We start from the raw sequence: 17321 nt of genomic DNA, 5'->3' as shown, positions 1-17321 counted from the left end.
CTCATATGAGTCTAAATGACTCACCTGACAGCCCAATCTCAAGTTCTGTGTCTCTCTCCAGACTGCCTGCACTGTTCACTATATTCATGAGGTGTATGGCCGTCCAGGCAAAGGGCATCCGGTAGCGCCCCAGTCGCTGGCTGAACTGTTCTGACTGACTGCGCAACTTCTCAAGCTTCTCCTTATTCTATGAGTACCAGGATACAAGTATTAGAAAATAAATATAACTCATCACGTTGTTTATGAATATACAGACAGAAAGTTGGACAAAATGGTGAAATGTCTTTTTTTACAAGCTATAATAAATCTGAATGTCAAGTGTATTAACAGACTCATATATCGGCAAGCCTGATTATTCAGACAATTTTTGGCCATTTGACTGAGAGCTCATAGCTGTGCCCGTTTGGCCAATTAAAGGACTATTCCGGGTTCAACACAAGTTGAGTTCAGTCATTAGAGGTATAATGTTGATTATCACAAAAACATTATTTAAACTCATCCCTCTTGTCTTTAAAAAAGCAAACGTCAAAATTACAGTGAGGCACTTACAATGGAAGTGAATGGGGCCAATATATTGGGAGGGTTTCATGGCAGAAATGTAAAACTTGTAATTTTATAAAAGCACTTACATTTATTTATTTATTTCTGTTAAAACTTGTGTATTTGAGCTAAGTTATAAAAAATGTAGTTTTTAGGGATTACAGCGTTTACTGTGTACTGTTGATATGGCAATGAAGTTGTAAAATTGGATACAACTTTACACATAAAAAGTTAGTAAGCGATTTTATCTCACCTAAATAATGTTAACACGCATATTGTTTACATCTTGTGGCTATACTTTTGAAAAAGTGAGTATTTTAACGTTTATGGATTAGCCCTATTCTTTTCCATTGAAAGTGCCTACATTTAACCCAGATTTTAGCTTTTAAAGTAAGGACAAGTTTAAAATAATTTTTGTGGATATTAACATTATGTCATAAATGCTGTCGATTGAGCTTAACTTGTATTGAACCCAGAATATTCCTTTAACAGAAGTCATCATTCTACCTTGTGTCAGTTCCAGCCTTGTCAGTGTATAAGACAGACAGACAGACAGACAGAATATATACACATACAAAATATGTATCGGTCATCTGTCGCCCAGCTCTCTAAAATATGTAAAAACCATCTCGGTCAACCACTAGTCGAGTTGATGGCAGGTCTTACTTTGGCAGCATCAGATTCTTTAAAGACCATGTAAGGCTCTGCACACTCTCCAATATCTCCCTGCTGTAGCACCTTCTCAAGCTGCAAGCAAACACAGTCCAAATGAGCAATAATTACTGCACTGCTGCAGCACGCTTTCAGGGAACACTACTCAAAATGCAACACTGTAATCAACCAGTTAATAAACAATTAAAAGCAATTGCAGTAATCATCAAACATTCATCTACCAAAATAAAATTGACATCGTCTTAAACATGAGGTTATAAGAAAGATGTTAAATAGGGAAACCAGCCTTGATGACAAGGAAGACATCTTGGGAGGGGTAGGTGATGGAGAATATGGCGGAGCGGGCCAGGGTAGAAATAGCAGCTGACGGGATGTGTGGCCGCAGCATGGCTTTTATTTGCTCTGAGTTCAAGTCAAAGTAAAAGTTCTCTGATATCTGAGGATGAAGACAAGAGAATGAAAGGTATGATAGGTAATAGTGGAGAGGCACGACTAGCAACCGAATAGGTGACTACTACCCTCTAGTGTTGAGATCAGCCAAGGCAATGTTATTTGATGAAGAGAGTAAAATGTAACTTTAACAACTGAAATATTTGCTTCCTTTGGCTTTGGAAATCGGTGGGATAACAGAATCTAAATGCTTTTTCAGCTAATTTTAAAATTCCCGCCATTAAAAATAAATCACTATAAAAATATTTTCTAGTGTCGTGCAAATTTGATGTAATTTACGATAATGCATGCATTATTAGTTCTGTTGTCATTTTCAGTAACAATTATAGATACAACACCTATTCTAATTCAATAAAACATAATCCACCTGTAATATGGGCCACAGATAATGTGAGAAGTGTAATACTTGAAAACGTACATGCTCTACACACTCTGACCTCACATTAGGCTATAAAGAACATTTTAACTATAGCAGTAAACTACTATTTTGGGTTGATTTGGGGCTGTGCTAGATTTCTACACAACGTTTCAACCTCCCACAGCACACAAGCTCACCTTTTTCTTTTCCTTGACATCATACAAGGCCAAACTTGCAAATATTGGCTCAATTTCTATCTCAAACCTTAAAAAGGAGACAGAAGCAAGTCAGCAATATTGCAGCTATTACTATTACATTTCAGTACACAAAAAAGGTTGTTTCTGACTTACTTCAAGGACAAACACTTGACAAGAAGCCTCTGGCCAAAATGCTCTTTAGGAACATCAGGCACACAGTGGCGCTCAATTGGCTCTTCCTACATTTGGAAAAAAAATTGATGTGAAAAGATTACAGGCATCTTGAATAGTCTGGACTTGACTGAACCACAATACTCATTGCTCACAATTAGACATTTGCCGATATTCAATAATAAGGTATACCGTGATATATAACATGCATAATATTGTTATCGTGAGCACTTCAAAATACTGTGAAAATTTCTGGATAGTCTATTAACCAAATTATTTAGATTTTTCTGAACGCACTCTAGCATTTCCATCAAACGATCAACATTCCCAACACTCTAAAATTCAATTAAATTAAACTTTTCCCTCAAAATGTTACCATTGTTGTTACTTGTTTATTTGCAATGAAAATAAACCGTAATAAATTAGATAAATGCAAAACAGAAGCATTGGCCACCATGTCTCTTTGAATCTTATATGGTTTGATCTGTGCAAAGTTACTTTCTTTGTGATCTTTTAATTTAAAAAGTACAAAACAAGTAACTAAATCTTGTAATTAAGAGCAACAATAAAGTTTATTTATCTTTCAACCCGTTTTGCAATTCAACACAATACCGTGATAATACCGTATACCGTGATAAATGCTTCAGCAATTATCGTGACATGAAAATTTGATAGTCACATCCCTACTCACAACTAAGTATTAGCTATTCAAAAATGTATAAAATACATAAACTGATAAAAGGAAAAGTCATCCTCTACCTCATCCAGAGCAGGATGCAGTGCAAAGAGTTCTCGATGGCGGTTTGACTTGCGAAGGTCCTCATTGTGTCGATCGATCTCCTCGTTGGGTACTCGATCCAGAAGGTGGGGCAGCAGAGCGTCAGGCTGAGAGTTCTTCAGGTCAAATATACTACAGGCCCAGCTGCCGCGTGGAGTGTCATCTATTGACATGGACCTTCGCTTTAGATCATCCTGCGAAAGGCAATACAGTCCTCAGTTATATTCAGAAAGAAACTCTGAGGCATACAGAGGGATTGTGCAATATTTCTACTAGGCTTAGCAAAACATCCTAAGATTTACCTGATCATCCTGATAGTTGCTGTGATCTGGCAATTCGTCAGACTCAAAAACCTGCTTTGGTAAACCTCTCTGCCTCTCCTTCTGCTTATCCAAAGTATTGGGGTTAAATGCCGTGCCCAACTTGTGGTACCTGTGCATACAAAATACTTCAATTATGGCCTATATGCCCTGTAATTAAAAGCCCCAGTCAAAATGAACATGTAAAAGCAGCAATTGTGTTAGAGAAATACTGCAGGATAATTCAAATTAGATTTCTGTACACAGAAATGTCACCCGCAGAACTCAGCATAAAGCTTGCAGAACTGAAGTTCACAAAGATTTACACATTCTCTGCCCATTTCATGTTCATTTATTAAATATTTTGGGTAATTTGATTATGCTTTTAGCTACCAGTTAATGTGTAGTTCTCTTTGCATGCCCCACCCCCAATCAATAAGTGTACAGCTACAGTATTTTACATCTAACTGAATCTCCTAGTTATAATAAAACCTGAAATGCACAAAGTAAAAGGTTAAAAAGCAAATTAGGAACTTGACCACTTAGAAAAAATTAAAGCCTTAAATGGATTCTGAATGAAAAGAGCAAACAGAGATAAGGAGGAAATGTACTGAAGCATGTTCAACTTTTTGAATGTCATACTTGCGGTTAACAACGGCCCAGTCCTCAGTGTATGATCGGATGCAGTCTCTGACGTGCGAGTCACTGTCACTGTAAAATTATTAAAGAGGAGGAACAAGTTAAATATCCTAAATCAGTACGTCCCAGTGGTGAAATCTCAGGGTCAGCAAAGCCTTCTCTGCTGGCCTAACATGCCAAATAAATGAATATTTTTCATCCTTTCATTCTCAATCACCTTTGTGCCTATGTATTTTTAATCGCTTTCCACTCTTAATTAATCTACAAACAAACAGAGAAAAACAAAAAGTTTCTCCAGTCAGAATTTATTCCTTGATGCTTACAAGTGAAGTGTGACAGCTGTTTCACAAATCACATGCTCCACCCCATTAGGCCTTCAGAATTTCCACAGAATCCTTCAACAGTGCAAATGAATGCGCATCTAATGTCAGATTCATCAGCCAATCAGATTGATTTATTTGTTCTTGGTGGGTGTGATCTTTAGGATATGTCCCGGTCGAGGCCTTCTAGCTGGCCTTGAGTGAGGCAATCACGCTTTAAGTGATGTGTGTAATTTGAAAGCGAAGAGCGCAAGATCATCATCACTGCCGCTATCGCCATTGAGAAAGAGATCCTTATGGATTTAAAAACACGAGATGTTCTGCACGACTGTGTGATTGCTTAATTTATTAAACAGGAAAGGAGGACTGATTTTCACTTCAAGTAAATTGATAAGTGCTTTTTGCATTGTTATAGCAACATCAGGAGTTTTCTAAGTGTAAATTAGGCTGCTTGAGCATTCAGTGTCGGATCAAGTTTTGAAAAGTAGTGCTGCGTTACATTCAACACGGAAAGTCGGATTTTACAACTTCCTACTAGGAAAAGTGCAATGGAATGCATCTTGAAGTCAGAATTACAACTTGTATGCTCGTGCAGAAATTCTCAACTCCGATTTCGCCGAGATGCAGGGGCATGATGTCACACAAACATGTCGACACTCAGGGAGATATACAAAGTAAGTGATACACATTCACTTTATTAAGTAATATCGTTAAATGAGTTTGTTTCCACATTACATGATATTAAAGCTTGTTTAACAAATGCCTGCAGAAACAGGTGTATAAAATATTATCATCTCTTTTGATAATCGTACACCTGAAGCACAAATGCTAGCGCTGCAGCATTGTTTATCAGCTGGGTTGCTAGGTGACATCTCTAATGAGAGTCAAACCCCTGCTAAGGTAACGGGAGCACTGCAGTTTTGTTTCCTTAAACGCCATCTTCCGAATATCGGGGAATGGAATGCATTTATGGTCGGAGATATCAAGTAGGAATATCCCACATCCAACTTGAATGGAACGCAGCATAACCGTGTACCCTGACGAAACGAACAAGCAACATTTAAATCGCAAAATATTATTAGATCGATTTTTCCAGGCATTATAGACTTCCTTGGTAGATTCATATGAAAACTTATGATTTTTGACGTTCATTTCACAAAACAATCATGCTGCAGTTAAAATTAGGCTTGCTTGAGCATTAAGTGTAGTTTCAAGTTCTGGCTTTCGTGCATGGACGTGTTTTTAAAATGTCAGTTGGTATTATTAGTTGACTGCCACATAAGGTATGATGGGCATAGCGTCTTATTCATTGTGAAACTGTGTTTTCTTAATTGCATGAATCGCACTGTATGTCCGCATACCAAAAGAATGTATGACAAGAAAGTAATGACAGCTGTGGGGAGTTGCTTAGATATTTAGACAAAAAGAAAAGCAATTGTGAAAAATTCATTACCTACTATAAGAACAAAGGCAAAAACAAAAAACTTTCAGACACAAAATCTCAAATGCAGTGGACATCAAGTGGCTTAACAACAGTTCAATTTACTTTCACTTCAAATCTTGTTTAGCAAACAATTACAATCACTCTACATACGAGAAGATACGGTCTAAAAAATTGTCCTGGAAAGGAAGATATCAATTATATAAAGTTAAGGATAAATGCACCAATTTGCATTTTTATGATTTCAACTAAGAAACAGAAAGGGCAGTGTGTGAAACACACACAAACAGTGAAAACAACCAATGCTTGCAATTATTCCATTATGTTAATTAAAGGCATATGTTTGATTTAAGAAGACTCAAGTCTTAAAAACCAATCCATACTGAACACACACTCACCCCTCCTCGGGTACAGCCTGGCCAAGGGTTCGGCACTCTCTTGGAGTGTAAATCACTTCAATGTCATCCGGAGGAAACTCAATCAGATCTCTCAGAGGTCCTGACTCAATAATGGGTGGATGTGTGATCAAATACTCTTCAAAATCCACCGGCTCTACAGCTTCTGTCAAGGGAATCTGTAGGGAGATATCCAAGAGAGAATGTGAAAAAGGTTGCATTACCAGCAAGAAAATTCTTCCCAAGAAAGCATCACCTGAAGGGATAGTGGCATATAGTGACTTCTGCACTTTGCTTGTTTGTAACTAACATTTAAATTGTCAATCACTCAGATATAATAGAGAAAAAGTATATTCTCTTTACAATGTAGTACTTACAGAGTTGCTAGTTGCATGTCCACCCACACTGAGGTTTTTGAGAAGCTGAGGGGAACCTCCATACTGACCAGCAATCTGCTTCCTGACCTCAGCTGCTACAGTCCTGGAGAACAGCAAGAGAGTCAAGCATGAGTGTATTGATGTCTGTGTGAGTCTTTATGTGTCTGAGAGCATGGGCAGTGTAATGGATAGGCAGGCCAGACAAGTATTCATGGCCTGACAGTTATCTCACATTAAGCAAAGCACAAAAGAAAGGCTATGTTCAGAATCGAATATTAGCATACTGCCTAGTGCTTAATGGTTGTCAAATAACACGTCCATTAACTTTTGTCATTCAACATCAAGATTTTAGGTTAAAATTGACATAATTTAGCCTATGTATAAGAGAGTATATATTTTAGATGTTGTGACTGGTCACCCATGTAATCACCTTTAAGCTTTTCTGCATTTTTTGAACGGAGGGTCAAGTTGAGTGCATTGCATTGTGTCATACAGTATCCCACAGAGTGTGATCATATTTTGGCAAATGTAGTTAGTCATCCAAGTATTCTATGCATACAGAAAATGTGTGTGTGTGTGTGTGTGTGTGTGTGTATATATTTATATATACACACTGGTGGCCAAAGGTTTGGAATAATGTAAAGATTTTGCTCTTATGGAAATAAATTGTTACTTTTATTCACCAGAGTGGCATTCAACTGATCACAATGTATAGTCAGGACATTAATAATGTGAAAAATTACTATTACAATTTTTTTTTTAAATGTCAGAACTTCTTAAACTACTTCAAAGAGTTCTCATCAAAAAATCCTCCATGTGCAGCAATGACAGCTTTGCAGATCCTTGGCATTCTAGCTGTCAGTTTGTCCAGATAATCAGGTGACATTTCACCCCAAGCTTCCTAGAGCACTTGCCATAGATGTGTCTTGTAGGGCACTTCTCATGCACCTTACAGTGTAGCTGATCCCACAAAAGCTCAATGGGATTAAGATCCAAAACACTCTTTTCCAATTATCTGTTGTCCAATGTCTGTGTTTCTTTGCCCACTCTAACCTTTTATTTTTGTTTTTCTGTTTCAAAAGTGACTTTTTCTTTGCAATTCTTCCCATAAGGCCTGCACCCCTAAGTCAAACTGGTGTTGAGCGGGTAGAATTCAATGAAGCTGTCAGCTGAGGACATATGAGGCATCTATTTCTCAAACTAGAGACTCTGGTGTACTTATCCTCTTGGGGGGTTGATATAATGGCAAGTGATTTTCTAGTTCCAATTAGCAATTTAGCATGATTACTCAAGGATAAGGTGTTGGAGTGATGGCTGTTGAAAATGGGGCCTGTCTAGATTTGATCAAAAATGACTTTTTTCAGATAGTGATGGTGCTGTTTTTTACATCAGCAATGTCCTGACTATACTTTGTGATCAGTTAAATGCCACTTTGGTGAATTAAAGTACCAATTTCCTTCTGAAACAGCAAAATCTGTACATTATTCCAAACTTTTGCCTGCCAGTGTATATATATCCATCTGGCACCAACAATCATGCCACGGTCCAAATCACTGAGATCACATTTTTTTCCCCATTCTGATGGTTGATGTGAACATTAACTGAAGCTCATGACCCGTATCTGCATGATTTTATGCACTGCACTGCTGCCACATGATTGGCTGATTAGATAATCGAATGGATGTTTGTTGGCGCAAGATGGGCTGATTTGAGTATTTAACTGCAACAGTCTCTAGAATTTACTCTGAATGGTGCCAAAAACAAAAAACATCCAGTGAGCGGCAGTTCTGCAGATGGAAATGCCTTGTTGATGATAGGGGTCAGAGAATGGCCAGACTGGTTTGAACTGACAAAATCTATGGTAACTCAGAGAACAGCTCTGTACAATTGTGGTGAGAAGAATAACATCTCAGAATCAGGGGTTAAATTGGGTTTTCGGAGGTGGGGGAACCCTAAAATCGGGTGATGTCGATCCCCCAGCAGCAACCCACATCTCAGAATAGCATTCTGAGATGGCATTCCTCTCGCCACAATTGTACAGAGCGGTTATCTGAATTACCGTAGACTTTGTCAGATCGAACCAGTCTGGCCATTCTCTGTTGACCTCTCTTATTAATAAATCATTTCCATCCACAGAACTGCAGCTCACTGGATGTTTTTTGTTTTTGCCACCATTCGGAGTAAATTCTAGAGACTGTTGTGTGTGAAAATCCCAGGTGATCAGCACAGTTACAGAAATACTCAAACCAGCCCATCTGGCACCAACAATCATGCCACGGTCCAAATCACTGAGATCACATTTTTGTATTCTGATGGTTGATGTGAACATTAACTGAAGCTCCTGACCCATATCTGCATGATTTTATGCACTGCTGCCACATGATTGGCTGATTAGATAATTGCATGGATGATTGTTGGTGCCAGATGGGCTGGCTTGAGTATTTCTGTAACTGCTGATCTCCTGCGATTTTCACACACAACAGTCTCTAGAATTTACTAGCATGTGATTTGCATGTGATTGATTCCTGATTCAAAACCCCTTTGTGTATACTGCTTTTACTCAAAACTAATCAAATCGCTACTGCATATCAGTGGATCTAAGAAATGGGTGAGCAGTTGATTCCATATTACTCGATTTCTATGTATCAGAGAACGGACACAGCGTGATACAGAAGCGGAACACGCATCTATGCGGGGGTGCGCGGTCTCGTGCTGCTCTCTTATTCTGCCTCTACCAGTGTCCACAACTGACTAGAGCGAAGTATTTTTGAACAAATACACTTGCTAAATAGAGACGGAATGTCTCAAGGGGATCAAACAAAACCCGCATCGGAGAACACAATTAATGGGATGGATTGACAAACAAGCATTTTTTTCTTTCTTTTTGGAAAGGAACGCTGTTCTGGACTGTATCGGCACAATTTAACCCCTGCTCAGAATGCTATTCTGAGATGCGGGTTGGCGCTGTTTTGGCAGCAGGAGGGGGATCTGCACAATATAATAATTTCTTTATTTATCTTTTGTACTACACTTTATTTGACATGACACCAATGTTGTGTTTAGGACTGTGCTATGAGGATCTGTATTTTAGAAGCACTTAATTTGATAAAAAAAATCATGCAAAAAAATCTTCTATTTTCATTTGATAAAAGTTTTAAATTAATTTGATTAGACACGCTTTTGGTGATATTATTTGAATTAAACTGCAAAACATGAAATTCAGATAAAAAATAAAATGAAACAGTAAATTTGGCAAAAAAAAAAAATGTTTTTAATAAAACAGAATTTGGATAAAAAAATAAATAAAACACATTTCATAAGGTCCTAGGACTTGCACTTAGTCTATGTCTAGCAGGAATAGTCAAATAAGTTGACACAAAAACAAACTAAAGTACCCTGTTGTGCGGTCAGGCTGGGCAAGCTCACCAAAACACTAATTTACAGCATTATCAGAATGTGTTGATTTGGCCAACACAAATCGTCAAAGGGGCAACATGGAGGTTCGGTGAAAAATGCTGTGAAACAAAGCTGATTTATTTAGCACCTCAAATCAGTATACCCCTCTATTCATTGGAGGATAATGTATATTGAAACATCAACCCACCCATTGTGCCCTTGTTGATTCTGGAGGAACCTTTATTTAGGCTGGACATTCCTGAAGAGCTAGCAGATGATTAGACTACAGACGTGTTGTTTGCCAAGGCACTAGCAACCACCACAACTTTCAGTGCATTCTTCACATCTCCTCTAAAAATGTCTCTCACTGTTGTTCCGTTAAGTAAACAGAGCTGTGAGAAACCATTTCTGTGACTTACAAGAACTTTCAGATATGATAAGAAAAAATGGAGGGGAAAATTTGAGTTGCATAGTCAATAGAGCTTTCAGCTTTGCTTTGAATGTGAAAACAGAAATTACCTTTAAGCACAACCCTTTGAAATGGACTTGTTTGTTGCCCTCTGTATCCTGTCCTGTGGTTATTAGCTCTACTGTCTTTAACCTCTATGCATAAAACAAAACAGCTTGCTATTTCCTTTAACACATCTCAATCATCACATTTTTCAATTTGGTTATGTAACAAATAGCGAGAGAATCAGTGCAGCAGGTGCCACTAAATCTCTATTTAACTGATGTAATCATCCTGTTATACATCACTGACAAAACAACAGGGCAAAGGCATTCTTCTTAAGCATCTGGGAAATGCCAAGAGCACAGCAACCACAGGGGAGCCTAAAAGGTCATATCCTTTTTTAGATCCATAGCGATACTTTGTTTTCCAATTATGAGACTTACAGTAATTATAGTCAATTATGATAGTCTAACACATGTCTCCATATTTACCATAGTATGGACCACTAGACAAATTTAGAATAAATCAAATGTGATAATAAAGAAATTAGCGCTTGTGTTTTATTCATGCATTCTATTTAACACAACTTGGGATCTCAGTCTGAAATGGTTTAAACAAAAAAAAAAAAAAAAACTGACACAAAAATCGCTGCAAAACTCCTACATCAACGCAACAATAAACCAGAATCAGAATCAGCTTTATTGCCAAGTATGCTTCCAGTGTACAACAATACAAAACAGCAACAAGACAGAGATAATAATACATTTAAATAATAATAATAATAATAATAATAATAAAATATTTGAATAGAAAATAAAGTATATACAGAATACACAATAAGACAATATATATATGTACACAACCCCAATTCTGGAAAAAGTTGGGACAGTAAGAATTTTTTTTATAAAAACAAAAAGGAGTGATTTGTAAATTATATTCACCCTTTGCTATATTGAAACCACTACAACTACACATTATATGATGTTTTACCTTGTGAATTTCATTGTTTATTTTGTTTTTGTTTTTAAATGTACAGTAATTTCAAATCAGATTATTGCAACACGCTCCAAAAATTTGGGACATCTCCATTTCTTCTAATAACACTTGAGCATTTGAGTACTGAAGACACAAGTTTGTTAAGTTTAGAAAGTGGAAATTTCCCCCATTCATCCATTATGCAGGTCTTCAGTTGCACAACTGTACGGGGTCATCGTTGCCATCTAATGTGCTTCATTATGCAGCACACATTCTCAATTGGAGACAGGTCAGAACTGCAGGCAAGCCAATCTAGCACCCACACTCTCTGCTTACACAGCCATGCACTTGTAATCCGGGCAGTATGTGGTTTGAAGTTGTCCTGCAGGAAAATGCAGGGAAGTCCCTGAAAATGACGGTGCTGGATGGCAGTATATGTTGCTCTGAAATTTGTACATATCGGTCTGCATTAATGGTGCCCTCACAGATGTGCGAGTTACCCATGCCATGGGCACTGACACACCCCTGGCCCATACAGACACTGGCTTTTGGACCTGACGCTGATAACAGCGTGGATGGTCCTTTTCCTCTTTGAGAACACGACAGCTATGTTTCTTAAAAACTATTTGAAATGTGGATTCATCGGACCAAAAAACACAGTTCCACTGTTCTACTTTCCATCTAAGATGAGACTGAGCCCGTAGAAGTTGGCAGTGCTTCTGGGCAGTGTTGATGTATGGCTTCTTCTTTGCATAGTAAAGTCTTTACTTGCATCTGTGGATGCAGCGGCGAGTGGTGTTGACTAACAAAGGTTACTAAAGTAATCCTAAGCCTACACTGTCAGAAAAAAAGGTACTGCACAGGTAAAGTTTTGTTCCCAGAGGAACAAAATAAAGAATTGTACCTATAAATGTCCACTATAAGTCCTTATTATGTACCCAGACCAGGTTGAAAGGTACACTTTTTTTAGTTTTCAGTGTTAAAGGTCCATATTTGTACCTTTGTAACAAAAAAAGTCTATAGGCCTATCTAGAATATGTCAAAGTATATTTTATTTATGTACCCTTTACAAAAAAATAAAAAACTGAATGAAACAAAGTACATAAATAGACAACAGTATGAATAAAAAAGGACTAAAAATAACAAATCTACGCATTTATATTGAACATGTACACGTAATATTAATATGGTCGTGGTCTCTTTAAGAAAATGTCCCTGGCTCGCGCCTGTCCGTTCAGTCAATCAGAGAGATTCGCTCTTCGCGGTTCCCTCAGGCGAGTTCCGACAGCACCGGCATCTCTTTATCTCGCTTGAATGGAGTTGGGGAAGATGTCTACAGCTCACTTAATAAAGGAGCTAATTCGGTTCGGTATAGAAGTCACGGAAGAGGAGAGGAAGACATTTGAGGGTGAGTATAAAAGTTACACGCTGAAACGTCCTTTGAAAATTAAGTGTTCACCACTATTTAAGCTTGGTATTAAACTCAACCAAATAGTTAACGGCACATAACCTTGAACTTATAACTAAGGCCAACAGAAAAAAAAAAAAAAAAAAAAAAATCAGTTCTGGCAATTTCTGTCTCAAATCAAATTACTTTATTCGTCAAATAAAAGAAACGCTGAAACGAAAGGGTTTTTAATTGCACTTTGTGTTAAGGTGCTTGCTGTTCTAAGCTTTGGCAGGCAAGTGGGCCCCATGAAGGTTACGTTTGCTACGCTTATCTTTATCAGTTTAGTATATTTACAACTGTATGTCTTAATATAGGCAATGTATTTCTACTTTATTTCATAGTCTTGTAAAGTGGTTATACAGGTTAGAGAGAGAGTGTATGTGTGTGTGTGTGTGTATCAGTGTATGTGTGTGTATCAGTGTGTGAGTGTGTATCAGTGTGTGTGAGTGTTTGTGTATGAGTGTGTGAGAGAGAGAGCAAGAGTGTGTTTGTGTATGAGTGTGTGTGAGAGTGCGTGTGTATGTGTGTGTGAGTGTGTTTTTGAAATTCCCAAGTTCCCTGTAGATGTTCAGACTAAGCTAGACAGAAAAGAACGCAATATTCCTGCGAATCATAAGAACACTATGAAATCATTGCTTAGTTTAAGATATAAGTATTCTTAATAACGGTGCTAAAGTATGAAAGGTTTACACTAAATTTGGTATTTAAATAACATATAATGCCAAACTAACATTAAAATATTTTTACAGGTATCCATCTAATCATTTCTGGTGATACAGTGATATGAGTTGTTCATATGATATAAGGAGAATATACACAGACCAAGCGCCGTTTACAAGCGAAAACAGTCCAAAACAGTTGTAAACAAAGATGTCGTTGGATTTTGATGTGAGAGGAGAAGAGGATGGCATGTTGGATGGCATGAGGGTGAGTGAACCATAAGAGAATTTTCATTTTTGGATGAACTTTTCCTTTAATGTAGATGTAGCCTTAGCATTATGGGACATTGAAACTGTATAAAATTACATAATTTGACAGGAAATTGCTTATGCTTTTGTGTCTTTCTTAACTATTTGCAGCTTTATCAAGAAATTGGTTTCCTGTATAAATCTCTTAATGTGTGCTGCTGCTTTCGAGAAGGTTTTGGAAACATTGCATCTAGTGTGGCTTGCTCAAGAGAAATCTCCCTTAGCAAAGATGCACAAGGAGACTAGAGAAGAATCTCTCACTGAAGATCATTCTGGTAATTGATTCTGATTATTGATAATTGATTCCGGTAATTGGCTATTGACCTCAGTCTTTATCCTCTTAATTAATCTTAGTCTTTCTTTGGATGGATTCATACATATTTATGTGTCTTATGTTTTAGTTATTGATTTCAAAGCAGCTCTCCTGATGTTGCCATCCTTGTTCAGGGAGAAACTTGAAAATGTCATTGTGCTTGGGGAGGTGCGTATATGGTCCTCTGTTTGTTTATTAATTTTATGTATGTGATAATTAAAAAGTAAAAATAATTAAAAACTGCATTTAGAGTTGTGCCACATTTATACAGGAATACTGTGAATATGAATTACTATTCAAGCATATATACTGTGTCTGTCCATAATTTGTTAAGTAACCTTAAGTAAAAAAAATGAGAGAAATTCTTATGTGTGCTCTGTCATTTAGAATGAACCATCATCGCCATATCCAACTGTTCAGCTGGAAGTCTGTGTTTACAAGAAGTGATCAGAGCTGATGGGTTGGAGATCTGCAGGGCTAGCAGTGTGGATGAAGGGGCTCTTGCTGCATTTTGTTCTTACTTTGTCTTCAACCTGGCATATCCATATCACTTAAAGAATACGCTGATATTTCTTCAGCAGTATGTTCTGAAACTTTCTGTGGATGGTGACAAGCCTCTGCCTACCCCTGTGACCAGAGTCATTAACCGCTTATAATAACATCTACCAAAAATGCCTCACCCATTCTGTTGTCCAAAATGTTCTCGGAGACCATTCACACAATTTTTCAGTAAATTTTTTTTCATATTGTGTGAAATGTGAGGAAGACTGGACTGTCCTCTCACCAGGTGAGGAGGCTGATTACCAGGCACTAGATACTTATGTTGTTGATGACAAATTATTTGTTAGCACTTGGTATTCCTGCTGAAGAAAAAAACTGCACTATACTGTAACCCTAAAAAGGTGCAGTACATGTATTAATTTTTTTGTCCCTAATTTGGAATGCCAGTGTGCTCTTAAGTCCTTGTGGTGGCGTAGTGACTCACCTCAATCCAGGTGGCAGAGGACGAATCTCAGTTGCCTCGAGTTGTACATCTGAGACAGTCAATCCGTGCATCTTATCACGTGGCTTGTTGAGCGTGTTACTGCGGAGGCATAGCGCATGTGGAGGCTTCACGCTATTCTCCGCAGCATCCACACACAACACACCACGTGCCCCACCAAGAGCGAGAACCACATTGTAGCGACCACGAGGAGGCTAACCCAACGTGACTACCCACCCTAGCATCAGGGCCAACTGGTTGCTTAGGAAGCCTGACTGGAGTCACTCAACATGCCCTGGATTCGAACTTGTGACTCCAGGTGTGGTAGTCAGTGTCTTTACTTGCTGAGCTAACCAGGCCCCCAATGTAGCCTTTTTAATAAGCTATATGTCAATGTTAAACATTGGTTTTTATTTTCTGTATGTTTGAGATTGAATTTTGAATTTGACTTTATAGATTTGGAAGAATTATATGACTTATAGTACAACGTTTGTGTTTTTCACATTTCAACATAACTCTTACAATGTTTTAATGTTTGTCATTTAATGCCCATTTTAAATTACTGCTTTATATTGTATTGTATGTCGTGTATTTGCTATTTAATGTATGTTAATAATACTTATTGATCCACACCTGCTGTTGAGAGATGTGCAAAGTTATGAACTTAATGTAGTTCTTTTTGTAAAGAGATTTATACATAAAATTGAATATCTGTAAACCTGTGTCAATAAGGTACTTTTTTGCCACCTACATGATCAAAATGGCTCTGTCACTGGGGTGGTACCCTAAAGATACAAAGTTGTACCTTTTAATAAGGTCCATTTTTGTACCTTCTACGTAGAGTGCACGATTGTACCTTAGGGTACAAAATTGCCTCTTAAATGGTACAAAGTTATAAGGTACAATTTGTTCCTCCATTAAAAGGTACAAAAAAAGGTCCCCTTAAAGGTACCACCCCAGGGACGGGCACTTGTACCCTAAAAGGTACAGTTTTGTTCTTTTTTTTTCTGAGAGTGTATGTTCATGATATCCATTACAGATGAATGACATTTTTCACGCGCATTCAGAAATGGTTTTTCGTCTTGCCCTTTACGCAATGAGATTTGACCAGATTCCTTGAATCTTTTAATTATATTGTGCAATGTAGAGGGTAAAATGCCCAAAATCCTTCCAATTTGTCTTTGGCGAACATTGTTCTCGAAGTGCTGGATTATTTGCTGAAGCATCTGTTGGCAATTGACAAGTCTCGATTGATCCTTGCTCTTGAAGGACTAGGCTGTTTTTGGAGGTTCCTTATATACTATGACACAATTGCCTTGTTATTTTAACTCGTCAAATTGTTATTAGTCTTAAATTGCCCCTGTTTCAACTTTTTTGGAGCATGTTGCAATCATCTGATTTGAAATTACTGTACATTTTCCACAAAAATCACACACACACACACACAAAAAAATGAAATTCAAAAGGAAAAACATCATATAATGTGTAATTGTAGTGATTTCAATTTAGCAAAGGGTGAATATAATTTACAAATCACTCCTTTTTGTTTTTATTAGCATTTTTCATACTGTCCCAACTTTTTCGGAATTGGGGTTGTGTGTATGTGTATATGTACATATATATATATATATATATACACACACACACACACACACACACATACACATACATAGTGCAAAACTAAATACAAATCTGTTATATACAGTGCAAGGGAATGTAATGGCAGAAGAGGTTGGATGTGTTGGATAATATAAAAATACTAAACTATGACTTGCACATAATTATTGCTCAATGAGGCAGTTTTAACTGTTCATGAGAAGGATAGCCTGAGGGAAAAAAACTTCCTGTGCTCAGAGCTCTAAAGCGTCGGCCAGAAGGCAACAGATCAAAAATGTAGTGGGCAGGGTGAGTGGGGTCCTTTTTCCTCACTCTGGAAGTGTACAGTTCTTAAAGGGAGGGCAGGGGGCAACCAATAATCCTCTCAGCAGTCCGAACTGTCCTTTGCAGTCTTCTGATATCCGATTTCATAGGTAAACCAAACCAAACCAAACCAAACCAGACAAATGCATGCAAGAAGGATCTTGACACTTGAGTCCCAATTGCTTTTTCAATCATAATGCTTGTATTTAAAACCCAAAGCCAGAGTGCA

At 37.6% G+C, this 17321-nt stretch overlaps 1 protein-coding gene across 13 annotated transcripts in view; it reads right to left on the bottom strand.

The window, feature by feature from the left end:
• The window catches only part of LOC127448865 (dedicator of cytokinesis protein 7), a 75863-nt gene that overhangs the window by 57853 nt on the left and 689 nt on the right, over positions 1–17321 (bottom strand). For all 13 annotated transcript variants that reach the window (XR_007898598.1, XR_007898599.1, XM_051711742.1 and 10 more), the window contains exons 2-11: positions 6638–6740; positions 6264–6439; positions 4108–4176; positions 3469–3598; positions 3148–3360; positions 2371–2456; positions 2218–2284; positions 1499–1648; positions 1207–1287; positions 25–187 (exon numbers count right to left, since the gene is read on the bottom strand). Coding sequence is in view for 11 of the 13 variants with exons in the window: in XM_051711742.1 (XP_051567702.1) it covers positions 25–187; positions 1207–1287; positions 1499–1648; positions 2218–2284; positions 2371–2456; positions 3148–3360; positions 3469–3598; positions 4108–4176; positions 6264–6439; positions 6638–6740 (1238 nt within the window). In the remaining 2 variants the exon portion in view is untranslated. The remainder of the gene's footprint in view (positions 1–24; positions 188–1206; positions 1288–1498; positions 1649–2217; positions 2285–2370; positions 2457–3147; positions 3361–3468; positions 3599–4107; positions 4177–6263; positions 6440–6637; positions 6741–17321) is intronic.

The sequence above is a fragment of the Myxocyprinus asiaticus genome, chromosome 12 (assembly GCF_019703515.2).
Source record: "Myxocyprinus asiaticus isolate MX2 ecotype Aquarium Trade chromosome 12, UBuf_Myxa_2, whole genome shotgun sequence".
Taxonomy (NCBI): Eukaryota; Metazoa; Chordata; class Actinopteri; order Cypriniformes; family Catostomidae; genus Myxocyprinus; species Myxocyprinus asiaticus.
The sequence above is the reverse complement of the archived record's forward strand: the minus strand, read 5'-3'. Positions and strand labels throughout refer to the sequence as shown.